At 49.7% G+C, this 15781-nt stretch overlaps 7 protein-coding genes across 7 annotated transcripts; 4 read left to right on the top strand and 3 right to left on the bottom strand.

Annotated features, from left to right (window-relative positions):
• Positions 1–428: 428 nt before the first annotated feature.
• AtWU_01223 (catalase) lies at positions 429–2546 on the top strand (the record flags this gene model as incomplete). Its single annotated transcript, XM_035496337.1, has 7 exons — positions 429–747; positions 809–867; positions 935–1096; positions 1162–1286; positions 1343–1432; positions 1483–1750; positions 1815–2546. 7 exons carry the CDS (start codon positions 429–431, stop codon positions 2544–2546), a joined length of 1755 nt encoding a protein of 584 aa, XP_035352230.1.
• A 557-nt stretch (positions 2547–3103) lies between these two features.
• AtWU_01222 (DUF4419 domain-containing protein) lies at positions 3104–4228 on the top strand (the record flags this gene model as incomplete). The annotated part of the gene is made up of 1 exon (XM_035496336.1): positions 3104–4228. The coding sequence occupies one exon, from the start codon at positions 3104–3106 to the stop codon at positions 4226–4228; it is 1125 nt and encodes a 374-aa protein (XP_035352229.1).
• Positions 4229–6328: 2100 nt separating this feature from the next.
• Positions 6329–6717, top strand: AtWU_01221 (uncharacterized protein; the record flags this gene model as incomplete). Its single annotated transcript, XM_035496335.1, has 2 exons — positions 6329–6449; positions 6512–6717. The coding sequence occupies 2 exons, from the start codon at positions 6329–6331 to the stop codon at positions 6715–6717; spliced, it is 327 nt and encodes a 108-aa protein (XP_035352228.1).
• Positions 6718–7414: 697 nt separating this feature from the next.
• Positions 7415–8473, bottom strand: AtWU_01220 (intradiol ring-cleavage dioxygenase; the record flags this gene model as incomplete). Its single annotated transcript, XM_035496334.1, has 1 exon — positions 7415–8473. The coding sequence occupies one exon, from the start codon at positions 8471–8473 to the stop codon at positions 7415–7417; it is 1059 nt and encodes a 352-aa protein (XP_035352227.1).
• A 763-nt stretch (positions 8474–9236) lies between these two features.
• Positions 9237–11273, top strand: AtWU_01219 (fungal specific transcription factor domain-containing protein; the record flags this gene model as incomplete). Its single annotated transcript, XM_035496333.1, has 6 exons — positions 9237–9265; positions 9358–9441; positions 9510–10209; positions 10258–10771; positions 10817–10973; positions 11027–11273. The coding sequence occupies 6 exons, from the start codon at positions 9237–9239 to the stop codon at positions 11271–11273; spliced, it is 1731 nt and encodes a 576-aa protein (XP_035352226.1).
• Positions 11274–12735: 1462 nt separating this feature from the next.
• On the bottom strand, positions 12736–14314 carry AtWU_01218 (allantoate permease; the record flags this gene model as incomplete). The annotated part of the gene is made up of 2 exons (XM_035496332.1): positions 12736–13899; positions 13961–14314. 2 exons carry the CDS (start codon positions 14312–14314, stop codon positions 12736–12738), a joined length of 1518 nt encoding a protein of 505 aa, XP_035352225.1.
• Positions 14315–14743: 429 nt separating this feature from the next.
• Positions 14744–15622, bottom strand: AtWU_01217 (MFS general substrate transporter; the record flags this gene model as incomplete). The annotated part of the gene is made up of 1 exon (XM_035496331.1): positions 14744–15622. The coding sequence occupies one exon, from the start codon at positions 15620–15622 to the stop codon at positions 14744–14746; it is 879 nt and encodes a 292-aa protein (XP_035352224.1).
• Positions 15623–15781: the final 159 nt, after the last annotated feature.

Raw genomic sequence — 15781 nt, 5'->3', positions numbered from 1 at the left:
GACATAGTGCAGACGTCGTGATTTTGGCGGATGGTGGCTCTGCCAGTGAAACCAATAGGAATTTGCAATGGATCGTTGCCATGCGGAAAAGCCCTCAATAACCGGCTTCTTGACCGTTGAGGTCTCTGGGATCTGCTTGATAGTCCCGCTGAAGGCTTAGCGTAGCCATGGCCACTCGGTCAATTTGCTCATCACGACGACAGCCTTCCCAAAAGTTTATTCGGGGTGGAAGGTGAGGGAACGGTAACTCTATTATGCGTGAGGTAACTAACTGTTCACGGTTGGACGTCATGGCTGAGGCCGGAACCGCCCGGACGCCAAGGCAGGAAGTATAAGAACATAACTTCATGCCAGTGGGAAAGACCAGTTCAGAGAGACGACCATAATAACCAAATTCGAGCAATTGATTGGCAAGACAGCAAGCAATGATGGCAGCGCATCCCTTACAGGCCTTGGGGGAAGCGGTGGGAGCGGCGGGCGCCGACCCGCGCATCAAGCAACTGAATTCGCTGTTCCAGGGGGCCAATGACGGGCCCGCCCGGACGGCGGCCAAGTTGACGGGGGTTCAGCAGGGCGGCAAGCGGGAGGATGATGGGCCCTACTTTACCAACAACGAGGGCATTCCCTTACCCGATCCCGCTCACAGCAAGACGGCGGGTGGACTGCCCTTGGTGTCGGACACTTTCTTGCTGCAGAAACAGCAGCATTTCAACCGCTCGAAGAACCTGGAGCGGATGGTTCATCCCTGTATGTTCCTGCTGCTCCTCGGTGATTCCTTCGCCATCTCGGTCTGACTGACGATGCACAGGTGGTAGTGGAGCTTTCGGATACTTCGAAACTACCAGAGATGTCTCCAACCTCACAAAGGTGCATACATCCCTTGGCCGCTTGGAAGTAGAATAGAACTCGAAGGGAATGAAGCTAACCTGGACAGGCCGACTTCCTCAAGTCCTCCGGACTGAAGACGCCGGTCTTCGTCCGCTTTTCTACCGTGACTCTCGGTCGGGAATTCCCCGATCTGGCCCGAAACCCGCGTGGCTTTGCCATCAAGTTCTACACGGGAGAAGGAAACTATGATATCGTGGGCCTGAATTTTGTATGTGTTGCGCTGGATCTCATTCGTAATGCCTGATTGACAGATCTCTGACTGTGTCTCATCAGCCGGTCTTCTTCTGCCGAGACCCTATTCAAGGCCCCGACGTCATTCGGTCGCAATCTCGGAATCCTCAGAATTTCCTCCTCGATCACAACTCCCTCTTCGATCTATTGGCTAATACGCCCGAGGGGTATGTTTCGTTCACTGGATAGGAAAGATGCATGTTATGTGGCTGACAATGGATAGAAATCATGCCGGTATGATGTTTTTCAGTAACCATGGAACGCCGAAGGGATGGCGAAACAACCACGGCTATGGATGCCACACCTTCAAATGGTAAGCCTGCTGACATGAACTTGTGACCTGTTCCTACTTAACACTTGTAGGGTGAATGGTGAAGGCAAATTCGTGTATATCAAGTATCATTTCTTGGCAGACAATGGCCAGCGACAATTCACCGCCGATGAAGCCCAGTACCACGGAGGGGCCGATCCGGACTGGTCCAAACGCGATCTGTGGCAGGCAATCGAAAAGGGGGAAGAGATTACCTACACTGCACACGTGCAGATCATGCAACCCGAAGACGCAGACCCTGTGAAACTGGGCTTTGATCCGTTCGATGTGACCAAAGTGTGGCCGAAGAAGCAGTTCCCGGTAAGTCCTAAATTCTCCGTCTTTTTCTCTGGGACGCCCTAGGTCACTCATCCATTTGGTATAGCTTCAAGAGTTCGGTAAACTCCGCCTCAACAAGAACCCCGAGAATTTCCATCGCGATGTTGAACAGGCGGCATTCTCCCCGGGAAGCATGGTCCCCGGCATTGAAGACAGCCCTGACCCCTTGTTGCAATTCCGCATGTTCTTCTACCGCGATGCGCAATATCACCGAATCGGCATCAACCTCCACCAAGTTCCCGTCAACTGTCCTTTTATGGCCTCGTCCTATTCGTCCCTGAATTTTGATGGTCAGATGCGCGTGGATGCCAATCACGGCATGAACCCACAATATGTCCCGAACAGCTTTGTGAACAAGTTCCGACCAGATGTTGCCGAGGCGCCTTACCAGCTGGCAGACAACAACGTCGGACGCAAATCCCATTTCTACCACGAAGGCAAGCCTTCCGAATACGATCAGCCACGGGCTTTGTATAAACAGGTGATGGATGAGCGTGCTCGCAAGCAACTGCACGATAACACTGCCCGGCTCCTCCGACTCGTGGAGTATCCGCTGATCCAGATCAAATATTTGGCACAATTGTACCGCATCGCACCGGAGTATGCAAAGGGCGTCTATGATCTGCTCCCCGAAAAGCCGTTTGCGTTTAGCGAGGTCGAGCAACGCGCCGGGGGTGCCGAGGCCGCCATGAAGGAGCCCAAGTTCCGCCCTTGCGCCCCGACCGACAAGTTGGTCGGAACGTGTCCGATGCAGCCTATTTACAATGTCCAAGTTTAACAGAACCCAACCTCTGCAATACCTTTGATCTATGCCTCTTGTTGCTTCAATTGTATTGTCTTCTGATAAGTAGTGCCAAATATGACATACTGCAGACCTTATGCCATTTATCATGCACTTGGTACGGTGATGATATATATAAATATCTTCGTGCCAAAGCCGAGAACACTAACTACTTCATTGAACACAATAACTCGGAACCCTTGGCCTGAGGCTAGTAGGGACATGAAGACCCATTAACTAGTATAAGTAGTAATATTGATTCTAATATTAAGCCCACTTTATTGGTGAAGGCATCGAGTTACTACAAAATAATAGGTCCTCGGGATGGTTTGCCCCAATGTCGGAGAGTACGAGTACGAATGATGGCGCCGATCGATACTGCGTTTGGGATAGGATGGTGAAACAACAAGATCGGAAATGATGGACGCGCCCCACTAATTCAGGCAGATTCAAACACTCATCCGATCCATCGTCCTTATTTTTTTTCCCCTGTACTGTTTCCGTATCCATATTCCCCAACAAGTAGTAAACAAAAGAGTCATCCCAGAAACAAGATGCCGGTTACTTTAACTACTTCCAGCTCCAGACCAGAGGTGTGGAGGGGAGCCAAAGTACTCACGGCGGATGCCCTCTTAGAGGAGTCTTGTCCAGAAAATGCCTGTCGCTGCAAACAACTGTTCCAGAGCTCTTTCACCCCTGAGCAACTCGAAGAAAACCACATCAGCTCCTCCTCAAATGGCCTTGTCAATGCTGTGTATCGGGCATATAGCAACCATCATCATCTGATCCTGCGACCGGAGGAGGTGTGGTTCGCCATCCTGTCCCAACTGAGCTTCTACATCAACGCGCATGCCGAAGATTTGCGGTCGCATTTCGTGGCCCATGAAGGCAAGGAGGAACTTTCTGTCACTGCCGTCGGAACGGTATATTCGGTGGACTTTGGTGCACTGGCAGTCCAAATGACTGAGGCGATTCAAGAGAAGGTCGTCGATCCCGACCTACGCACGTGGCTCATGCCGGCATTCAGCACCACCACCGTCAGCGACCAGATTATAGCAGCGGTCCTGATGATGGGTGCCATGCAGCAATACTTCTCCTATAATGCATTTCTCTTATGTGGGATTCCCAGTGTAACATTGTTGGGAGAGCGGGAGGACTGGGTACAGCTGCTGAGCAAACTGGACAAGCTCCCCGAGTTGGGTGCGGAGCCCGCTCAGTTTGCTCGCCTTCTTCGACCTGTCTTGCAAAAGTTCATCATCTCCTTTGATGAGCCCACTTCAGAATCTGTTCGTGAATTCTGGGGTTTGTGCGCAGATCGAATCTCCGGCGGAAGCGGCCCGTCCTACTTGTCGGGGTGGATCACCGCGTTCTGCTATTGGAATGAAAAAGGCCAGCCCATGGATAAGGGAACTCCGGGATGTGAACTGGATGGTGTTCAGTTTCATCGTGTCGACTTTGACGATATCCCGGGCGCGTTCGCCTCAGTGCCTATGAAGGTAGATGACAATGGCACCGAGTATGAGACAGAGCTAGTCGCCGGAGTAATCGGCATTCAAGCAAGTTGTGGCAAACAGACGACAGCTGCTACTGGAGATGCAGAGGCCCAGCAGGACACAATCCAACCGGCTTCAGGATGGTGGATATATGAGAAGGAACCTGCCGCAGAGAATCCGGAGTGACATCCACCAAGGCGTGGACTTGCTGATTGCTTAGGATATACGAAAGCCCCAGAATGGCTTATTTGAGGATGCAAGACCGAATACATAACTTCAATCAACATTCAAAATGGCGAATCGTCGACTGTAGGACGAGTAGCATTTCAATGATTGGATATTGCACATGTGCGGTGGCTTGAACACGGCAAGGCCTCTATGCGAATGTAAGAAGGAGATTACGTGCAATATGGACACGCCTTAGGACCCCCTCGAAGTGCAACTAGTAGTGATCGACATACTACTCAAATGTAGACTATCTGAGTAACAGACTAACTTGATCTGAGTTCGTCGTTGTTGGCTACGTAGTATCTTCGCCAGCGATCATTCTGTGTAATCCTTGGTGTTGATAGTTTAAGGAGCTGCTGACTTAAATAGTGTACTATTCGAGCCAGCGGAGGTCCCCAAAACTGAGATTCTGGACATTGTAGATAGATAATTGTGTTCTTTTTAGGTATGGGTATATCTACCAGTTTTGAGGTAATGCCAACCCGCCACCTCAACACTTTCAGTAGTGAACACAGCTACTGTGCAGCCTGGTCGGACTTGACTGCATTTCCTGCCTACCTCCGTCGAACCCCGCATTATTATATAACAATGTCGCACACACTATTTATAACCCTACGTACTCCTCGCTACTTGACCATTCACCGATCCTGATGCATGCAAACTGGTTCCTGTTGACGCATGTGGAGGAACCTCTTGATGACATTGCCGTATTGGAGCGAGGTATCTCCTCTGTAGTATTCCAGTGGCCGTACTTGGTAGGCAGTGCATGCAAGTCAGCTAACAAAGCCAGGAAACCTTATGTTCAGCAGATACATCCTCCTACCGCTGCTTAGGATTCTCGTGACATCCCTATGCCCATAAATCGACATTGTTCAAACAAGTAAATATGTCTCCTATTGTCCTCCAATGCTGCGTTCAGCCACAGTATCTCATATAGGGAGACTTTAGTATACCCACGGTCTACCTAAGGGTTGTCCTCCAATTTCAAGCACTCGTCACGGAAGATGGGATAACCCGATTGGATCTGACAGGACAGATGTTCAGTAACATGTTTTGGAACTCCTTTGCGCGCATCTCGGCCTCTCGCTTTCTGTAAACTGGTCAGGGACAGTGGAAAGCTCTCTTGACAGCCACACAGCCGGATGACGAGACTTATTCAATATATAAACAGATGTCTCCCTGCACCCCTGGAATTCAGAGGTCCCTGTGGACAAGCTGGGTACACTAATGGGTTCGGTGGTGTGCGGCTGAGCCAATGGCGACAGCAGTCCCCAAGCGCCAGTAATATCCGGCCGACACAGGGAGTCGGATTTTGGTTAGCGTGTTGAGGATCATGGTAGGATCTCAGAAACTGGGCTGAGCTGCTGAGCTGGTTAACTTCCAGCGATGCGAGTGGGGCGTGCGGCTGAGCCGGGTCACAATAATACCAACATTCCAGACTAGCCTAGAGACCGTGACTTCAGTTGTCTTGTTCATATCTACAGTTCTGTCATAAGTTATCCGTCTGTGAATAGAACTATAAGACTGATACTGTCAGGGAGAATGCGTCCAGGGATATCTGAACAGTGCTTGGGGTTTCCTCGTGAGTTGATGTTTGCTATAACCATAGCTTTGCAGCGTCAGTTGACTCAATCGTATTCCACTTGCTTTGAATGAACAAGGTATTGCTTTTTTTCCTTGCTTTACCTGGCTTTCTGCTGACCGCAGACTGGAGTCATCGGACTAATACCTAAAAGCTCTATGTATGATTTCTTGCCACCGTGGGCACCGATAGCGCATTTTCGGTAACTACTTTCGTAGTGGCACGGAAGCAAGACCAACAGGTAACTAAGTGGAAGTATGCATGGGATCTATGTAGTAGCCATCAGCTATAGAAAGATAATCTTCATGTCACACTTGGCCGATAATCATGGTAATATTGCCACATCTCTAAGATATATAAACCCCATCTCCGTGGCTCGGTGAGAAACTATATTTTAACCACTCACTTACTGGCTAGTTCGACACATACACCTCTATTCGTCTCTAATCCACTATAATCCTTTCTGACTATATAAAATGAAGGTCACCGCTGCGATTGGGAGTTTTATCTTTACCTTGTCAACCGCTGTCAATGCGGCTGTAACTGGCAACTGCACACCAGGCATGAATTATTGCCAATCCGTCCTTGACGACGTTGGTAAGTTCAAACTACTGTTGATACCACTGTGAATCCCCGACAAGGTAAACTGACTTATAAAGGCGGTAATATGGATGCAATGCACGATGCGATCGTCCGATGGGGTTCCCCTGAAGCGGCCCGCTATCCAGGCGTTTGGGATATTTACCTGTTCCATTGCAATGCCGACAAGTCACTTTCTGTTATCGAGGAATGCCATATTGGCTGTTGGTACAGTGGGGCTGGAAAGAGTGACGTCTGTGATGGCCCGTCTTCTGGGCCATGGTAGAAGGTGCAACGGATACAAAGGCAGGAATGGGCCTGTTGGGAGTTCAAGACCATGCCATTCAATGTCCATCGTTTACCCGAATTCAAATAGGTTATGTATGGATAACATTCAGAGGTTTTCATGACTATGGGAGTTGCCCCTCCTATATGCAGCTTTCAGCAAGAAGCCGTTCGACCGCAGTGATGAATCATCACCAAGAATTAAATGATCCTAGTAACCTGTATGAAAGGCCTTCTTTCTGATTCTTAAAAATCCCAGATTCCCAGAGATATCCGGTCAGGTGCTAGCTCCTATCAATATCATAGTCAATGGAAACCGCTTCTACGGGTGTAGTAGCCTTCTAATACAACTCACGGAAACAGACGGGAGAAATTGAGTAAGTCGGCAACCCCTGATGCGACACTTAGGATCCCAAGTTGCTCATCGGACAGACGTGGAGGGCCCTCGATATCATCATACATATGAACAAAAGCCTTCTCATTTCAAAATAATTTTATCCGACACATGACCGGCTATTGTACTACTAGCAATGAACTACCAAATTTAAGTTGAATTCCATGTGTTCTATGATATGGGTAATGTGACTTCTGTCTAGAAAACAAGGTTTCCTCTGTGGAATGTAAATCTAACGCGAGGGTGAGTGACTCAAGGGTCATGATAGAAGATCCAGCTCAACAGCCCTTGCCCACAATTAGCCCTACATCTCAGCCCCGCTCGAAGAGTCATCATTGCTCACGCCGCCAGAGGAAGTAAGGGTAGCAGCGTATGTAGCACTGGTGTCATGGCTTGCGGTCACATTGATTCCCAGAGTAATCCAACCAAGAATACCATCTGCAACCGTGTCTCCCAGCAATGCATACTCGAAGAAGGGGTCAGAGTTGCTATCCGCCGTCTCAACCTGGACCACATGGTCATCGGCATTCTCGGTGATGGCAACCGTGCTGGTGTTGTAGGGGTAGGTAGCCTCGACCTGTGAGATCAAATCCTGGTCAAAAAACAGCTGACCGATGTGCGGGATATGGCCTCCAGACAGGGTGTTGTTCGCGAGGACCTGAGCGCCCACGTGGGCGATGACATGGATGTGAGTTGCGCGACCCGAGTAATGTCCAGGGAAGACTGTCTTGAAGCCAGCGACGCCATCAGAATCGGTCTTTTGGAGGCCACGGAGGAATGTCTTGTCAAGGTTGGAAGAGTCATTGCCGTTGCCATTCATACTGCTTTGAACTCCAGAGTAGATTCCAGTTGCATTGCAATTCCAGACGTCCCAGTAAAGGTCCTGGATGGGTTCGCAAGTGTTGATGTCGATAAACTGACCGTCCAGGATGAGAGGCACTCCTGGCTCTCCGTCGGAGACATCATGGCGGATCAGCTCGCCTTTGACCCAGAAGGGGCCAACCTCACCCTCCGGAGCTAGGATGCAAACGGGGTCCTTCGGGAAAAGCTCTGACTCGGGGGTGTTGGGCGTCACCTGGAGCGAGGAATGGTGCGAGGTGTTTACCACCTGCTCCGTACTGCGGAGGCCCAAGGAGCGCTTCTTGTACGTTTCATACAAAGCCGCGCGGCGAGAAGCAGCTCGTTCGTGCACGCCACTTCTCTTGAGTTGTCCAGCACACTGGCTTAGACTCCGTTGAGCGTTGTGGAGGAAGGCACGCTTGGAGACATCGGTAAAAGAGTTGGGTTCATGGGCTCCAGGATGCGCAATAGCGAGACCGGCAAGCGAGAGAGCAATCGCCTGCTTGAGCTGAAGAATCTGCATATTGAGGCGATGGAGAAGAGACGGGTTGAGGAACGACTTGTTGAGTTTGAGAGGCGTTGTGTACCAGAGTGATTGAATCTGAACAAAGCCATGCTTTATATATGCCCAATTTCACAGACGGGGATGGCTGTCGTCCGAATGCAGTTCAGATATCCACGTAATGCCCTTCACGTTCGATATTGTCACTGCGGCATACAACCCGTCCCGAGCCCTGTAAACGCGTCATCGTCGTTGTATACAATCTTGGCCGACCTCCTGTGGTGTATAGAAGCCTATTCAAGAGTATCAAACTCTGTGGGGCAGGGGACGGAAGGGTCACATCAGTCAATATCAAGATGAGGTGGCTGATGAACTGGATGAATCTGATTGATGGAGGTATCGGCTGTTCGAGAAGCATTTGGAACCGAGCGGAGTCGGGGGTCGCTTGGCTCTTGGCAGCTTCCGCGTCTCGGCACCATTTCCCCAGGATCGACACTTCCTTTCCCCAGGATCGACACTTCCTTTTCCAATCTTGCATCTCATTGGCATCGACCATAGTTTCCAGCCCTGGCCCTTTGCCGGCCCAGCGTTGCCGCTGACTAATCCTTGCTCCCGGTCCCAACCCAAGGGCGGAATCGAGAAGTCGATGACAGAGCAAAGCCCCCCCAGGAACTGCTAGGGTGAGGAGTATTGCACGGTGTCTTTCGCGTTCTGGCCCACTAGACCTCTTCCATTAGCATGAGTGGTCAACCTTCACTTCAGCGCCCTGGTGGCCGAGCTCGCAATGCTTGTGATCTGTGCCGTCGGAAAAAGGTACGTAAACGCATCCAAAATGAATGTGTCCTTCAAATCCCGCAAGTGGAGTTCTATGGATATGAAGCGCTAATGCTGAAAGACACTACTAGATTCGCTGTGACAACGCCCAACCAGCCTGTGAGACATGCTCCTTGGGAGGTGTACAATGCACCTTCACAGAACATCCCAGCCTGGTGCGAAAAAGCCTACGGGAGTAAGTACCGGTGCAATTCCCATTCTTCTACGCTGACCGGCATACTAGTCAACTCCTCGATGCCACAGCACGAATACGAGAACTGGAAGCCCAGCTGGCTGTTCGGGACCTCTCTTCCGATTCCGGCCCGAGAGAGCGAACTAGTTCTGACGCACGTTCAGACAACCCATGGCTTGCCTTGTTCGCTGTAGACCATCTTCAAGACACATACAGCATAGATACGTCGCTTGCAACATTTCAAGCAGAGATCGCCCATTGTGGAGTGGGAGAATCTGGCTCCACTAAAAGAGCGTCCTTTTCTTCCATAGTCTACCGAAAAACAGGCGCCCAACTCGATCTCGACCACTTTCTCGCCCAAGCTGCACAGTCGCTCAGATTTCGGGGCATCCAGAGCAGGACAGGCTCGCATCGTTCGCTGTCACCAAAGTGGCCACCCACACCTTTGGTACGATACTCCATCGACCACTACTCCCAGAGTGGGTTGTATTCCATTTTCCCGGTTGCGAGCGCCGATGGCCTGAGTCGATTGATCGAAGAGGGTATACTAGACCGTCAAGATGAAACTGTGCCTGCAGCGAACCTGGCCTGCTTGTTTGCCTTGACTGCAATGATGAGTGTAATGCATCGACTCAGCCCGGAATTCGTCAATGCTGAACCAGATGCATATATTCAGGCAGCGCTGGGCCTCATGCCTAGGCTGTTGATGGAAAGGACCACGGTTAGAAGCTTGGAGGCTGTTGTGCTAATTGTATGCCGCTTCTGTCTTGAGCAGATTATTTTTTGCTGACTCCCACAGATGACCTATGTCATGCCAAGTGGGCAGATTGAACCCGGGCAACTCCTACTATCCCTAGCTACGCGAATGATACTCACCCTCGGTGCGCATCGAATGTCCATAATGAGCAAGCCTGAAGGTAGACATCTCCGGGCCTTGTTCTGGTTCTGTTATGGAGCGGATAAGAACATGCTCATCCGGTATAATCAATCACCGCATTTCATAGATGCGGACTGCGACCTCCAAATACCGGACAATTACGTTTTGTCGTCATCTGACAATCAATTTTTCTCGAGGCCTCTTTCTAACCATGAACTACTTTTCCCCTCTGACGTCCGACTGTCTCTGCTGAAGTCCAAAGTGTACCATCTTCTTTATTCCCGCCATGCTCGAGCTCATTCAGAGGCCCGTCGCCTTCAGTATATCCGTGAATTGGATCAAGAGCTGAATGATCTGAAACGCACATTCCCGGCTAGTTGTTGGCCGGATCTATTTGCCACATCATCCGCCCCCAATTACACTTTCCATGACCTGAGTATGCGGGGGGTCTGTCTACACCTAGAATTTTACTTCTTATTAGGGAAGATTCACGAAGCGAGTCCTTGTCTTGAGAGCAATAATAGCATTTCCAGCTGGTCAATTCTTCCATCCAGTGTCGAGCTGTTCTATCAGGAATCTCGATCTATTCTGTTATACATACGTCATGTTCGTGATTTTCTCAACTGGCATACTTTCTGGTAGCTCTCCCTCATTCGGTGTTCCTTTGAAGTTACTAATACTGGTTACTCAGGATCTACGCCCAATTCTTGCTGACGAGTGTCTTCTCCCTTTTCAAATGTATTATCAGTTATCCTGCCGCGTCGTCAAATGAGAAGGACATACAACTACTGCAGAGCTTAGTGGACATGTTCGCTGAATTAGATGGAAAGGAGTCAGAAAACGCGAGGGGGCTGTTTCCTCCGTTTTATTTCACAGTCTGTCTGATCAAGAGACTTATCTTCCTTGCCAGGCAAGCCTCCAACAAGGCTTGCGAGTGATGCTGGCTTGTTGGTCGCGTTCAAAGTGGGATTAGGGGCTCTTAGAAATATCATATGACTGAGTGAGACGTGGACTCGTGTGGTTTCAGCCTTTCCCTCTCACTAGAGTACAATTGATCGTTGCGAATGTATTAGACCTTGATTTCGAACGGATCTCGCTCTAACCCAACATTATACATGCCAGAAGGTATCTCTGATTAAATAATTGAATGGAACAGTAGAAAGATATTTCATCTCATCGGTTCGCAATGAATGGAAGCAGTTATATGTTGCTTCATTCTATAGGAAATAAGTAAAATGGTAAGGTTAATTTATAGGTGACATCAATGCATGTTCACTTAATTGAAGCTTAAGATTCAATGGTAGCCAGGCCGTACTACCAAGGACAGTTAGGATATGAATCAGGTGCTCTCTCCCAGCGAGCATGAGCATCGCTTGTGCGTGAATCTCCCCGGGGCAATTGTCTATGTTGATACAGATAAGAAGATACTGATGTGCCAACCTAGTATGGTGTGGTGGAAGTGAAACTGTGGGATGCTCTACTGGGATTGGCTGAAATTAGCTTCCGTTTGTGTAATGACATCACAGCTCCGATGTAAATTACTAGTACTATATCCCCCACCCGAAATACCGAATCTGAGAACAACCTGACCTGGTCCAACCTATCGTCAAGTAATCGAGTTAGTGAGGGGCGGGCTATCTGATGGGTACCGTATGTAGGTACCTACCCTTATACCTCGGAATCTTGGGAAGTCGACTACATCCACAGAATTATCGTTGAATCCCACCAAAAACAGGTGACTCGCGATCACAAAGTCCGATGCTGGAGCGTGAGAGACAAGGTTTCTCAAAGGAGTGTTCGTTAATTTTATATCAGCAACAATTGGAAAACTCTTGGTTTCAGCATACACTCTACAAGCTTTTAATGAAGAGCCGATTCAGTGCTACGTATCCTTCTATATGGTATGGCACGAGCAGCTACACGCTATCAAGCATCCTTATCTGCGCGAGTCTGGGAATCTGGCCCCGCAAGCACCGTTTTGCACCAAGTGGTTAATTAGAGTGGAATATATGATACATGTATGCTATGGGCACAGTGTAGGCTTCGACATGGTGATATGCGCAACGCTGACTAATGTGAAGGGGTCGGGCCCTTCTCCACCCTTTACGCGAAGGAAGAGACGGAAAAAGCCCGGCACGCCCTGGAAAATCTCCGGGACCGCGTGGCTGCGCCGGATACTGTGCTGTGTGATTACTAACCCCAGAGTTGTTATAATAGTAATATTATTACTATACAAAGGAGAGATCTTAAGTGGTTCTACAAAATGTTATATGATACTATGACTGCCTCAGGGTATCTATGGTGTGGCTGACTGGCTGTTGACTACGCAGTCGAAATACGTTAGGGACGGGTAGTATCGCATTGTGTACCAAAGCGATGTATGACACCCACCACAACCAATCAAACAACATACATGAACCCATTCATGACTGCCCTCTGCTCATCGTAATCCAGTCTCTGCATGGCCACAACATCGTTGGAATCTACAGTCCCGGCCAAGTCCGCGAACCTTCTATTCGCCCTGGTCAATAAACCCCTGAGGATCAAGATACACCCCATTCCGAGGCACTCAAACGCCAGAATACAGCCCCAGCTCACTCTATACGTCGGCCCATACTGATCTAACCAGAAGTAATTTGCAAACAAGCTTGCAATATTAGCACAGGTATTTGCCATCCCGATCGCTGCAGCCCTCTTCGCAGGAGGCTGGACAATAGTCGAGGAGAGCCAAGCGTAGGTAGTAGCATATACCCCGTACGTACCACAGCAGGCCAAAAAGGTAAAAGCGTAGCGGGCCCACTTCAGGTATTCTGGTACTGCAATGAGCAGAACAGTCGCGATAATTGCGACGCTCTGTGATATGCCAGCAGGGACCGAACGTATCTGCCGCCTGTCCGCCCACCAGCCCCATCCGACGGCCCAGAAGAATCCCACCACGTAGGGGGGAGAAGTCAGAAGAAGGACAGTGGTGTTGTTTGTGAACCCGATGTCTTTGATAAGGGTGGGAAAGAAATGCGAGAAGGATATGGTAGCAGTGGTTGCCAGTTGCATACACGCAAATACCCATGTCCTCACATCCTTTGCAGCCCAGACAATTGCCCGTGAAAGTGGGACTTTCCCTTCGTCTAATGTTGTCTCGGAGCCTGCGTCTGTTGCGAGGCGGGCCTGTGCGACGACCCGCTCCGCTTCGGTGAGCCACTTCGTTGTGGCTGGAAAATCAGGGAGGAAGGCCATGGCGGTGACTGCGATGACGATGGTGGCGAGGCCTTCAATGATGAAAAGCCATCGCCAGGACGCGAGATGGGTGGCGTGACTCATTCCAGTCAGAATACCAGCAGATATTAATCCAGCAAAGGCGTTCGATAGTAGAATCCCTGAAACAAGGAGCGCAGTCCGCACGCCAAGTTCCTTTTTCGTGTACCAACAGCTGAGGAAGTAGATTGCACCCGGGAAAAATGGCGCTTCGACAAAGCCCAGCAGGAATCGCACGGCCATGATGCTGCCCACGTTGTTAGTTGCTGCTGTGCAGCCGCTAACCAAGGCCCAGACTATCATGCATAGTGGCTGTTATTTTCTTAGTTGTTCTGCATATTATATACTTGACAGCATGGGCTCGGATACACACCTGGTAGACTGAAGGTCGAAACTTGGTCATGAGCATTGTCGAAGGTATCTGCATCAGGATGTACCCGACCGAGAAAATGGATATCACAGTCTGATACTCAGCTCCTTTCAGATGAGTGTCCTCTTGTAATCCGTAGACACGAGCTTGAGTAATGAAGTTTCGATCCAGATAGTTGAACAGATATATGAGCAGTACCAACGGCAAGATGCGGCGGTCGATCTTTCTTAGCAGCCCATGCTCTATTGTCCGGGCGAATTCTGCATCGTACGCCCGGTAGGTGGCCATAACATCCGTAACACCGTCGGCTGCGACATCTTCGATCCAGGTATTCTTGTCCTTATTGTCGTTTTCCATTTAGTCCTAATTGTGGCGCCGTGGGCCCTCGTATTTAGAGTGCAGGAGAGGAAGCAAATAAAGCTATTGAACTTCACGCGGAGACAACGGACTGAAGGTGGTTGAGACACGGGTTGTGACAGGCGATACGAGCGGACCGTGACAGAATAGGTCCCGACAACCGGGGGGGACCTTTGGGTATCTTATAAAAGGTAGATCCTCGAACAAAATTGCGGGAAGAGCAATCTGGGGAAGTAGGGTAAATCAGTAGACATCTTCCATACGGAGCATTCCCGATGTACAGGAGGGAGTGTAAGACCGGCTCCGAACAGTAGTCGATTCTTATTTGATTTCGCCTAGGAACATGTCCGTTGCCAAGCTTTGAGCATGCTACAATTGACAGCACCGGACGGTCCGTGCGCCGTGCTTGAGAGCTGCAACATATTCCATTTACCTATAGTTATCCCTTGTATCGAACAACAACCTTGGATTCTGAACAAACATCTTGCACCACTCAGTCCTGGACAACCATTCCCGCAGCGTAAACAGCTCCGCCTCTACACTTCCTGCCGAGGTCATCTCAGCACCTGTCATTACGTGTGGCCAATCACTTCCCCAAAGAAGACGGTCGGGTGCTTTCTTTGCCAATGCCTGGATGATGCCTTTCATCTGGTGGAAGTCATCAGGGCTGCGACGATATAGAGCACCGATCTTGACATACAGCTTCCCGGACCCCAACATGTCCAGGAAGTCGCCAAACTCAGGACTGTCAATATCAGTCGGCTCAGCGCAGCCATTATGCTCCGCAATGAGGATCACATCGTTCGGTGTGTCGTAATGATCCAGTATAAAAGACTTCAAGGACGCCCAGGCTCGCAACGGAAGCTGAGCCGAAATGGTCCACCCTAACTCTCGTATTCCATAGGAGGCCGACAGTTCTCTCACTTGCTCCAGCACATGCTCCCATCGTTTACTGCTTTCACCGTAGATTCCATGAATGCGAACGCACCGCACGCCAGCGTCATGTAGATAGTCGAACTCTTCTGTTGTCATCTCCAGGATATTTTGGTGGTAGCAGATAGTTCCGCGAATGATAATTGATGGGTATAGATTTTCACATTCTTTTAGATGAGCCAGAAGCCCCGCATGTCCATCCTCTATGGAGGCCTGTACCAGCATCAGTCTATCAGCATGTCTGTGCTTCACCATCGAATCAAGCGACGCTGGTGGAGGGGTGTAGGCGCGGTCGACCTTGAACGGGAAGCGGAGTGGATCAAGGACATGGAGATGACAATCCCATGCATCACAGGGAAGAATGAAATCTGTCATATTTATGTAAGTATTGCTGGTAACGAAATCTTATAGAAATTTGCCAACTCTCCATCACTGTTAGCGAACGTCCATTTGCTCTTAAGTCTAGATCCATGACCGGAAAATACCCGGTCTTTCGCGGAGTGGTATGTACTAGTAATGCGTCTGGCAGCCGAG

Source organism: Aspergillus tubingensis, assembly GCF_013340325.1.
Source record: "Aspergillus tubingensis WU-2223L DNA, scaffold_3, whole genome shotgun sequence".
NCBI lineage: Eukaryota > Fungi > Ascomycota > Eurotiomycetes > Eurotiales > Aspergillaceae > Aspergillus > Aspergillus tubingensis.
Note: the sequence above shows the minus strand (reverse complement) of the source record. Positions and strands in the feature narration are given on the sequence as shown.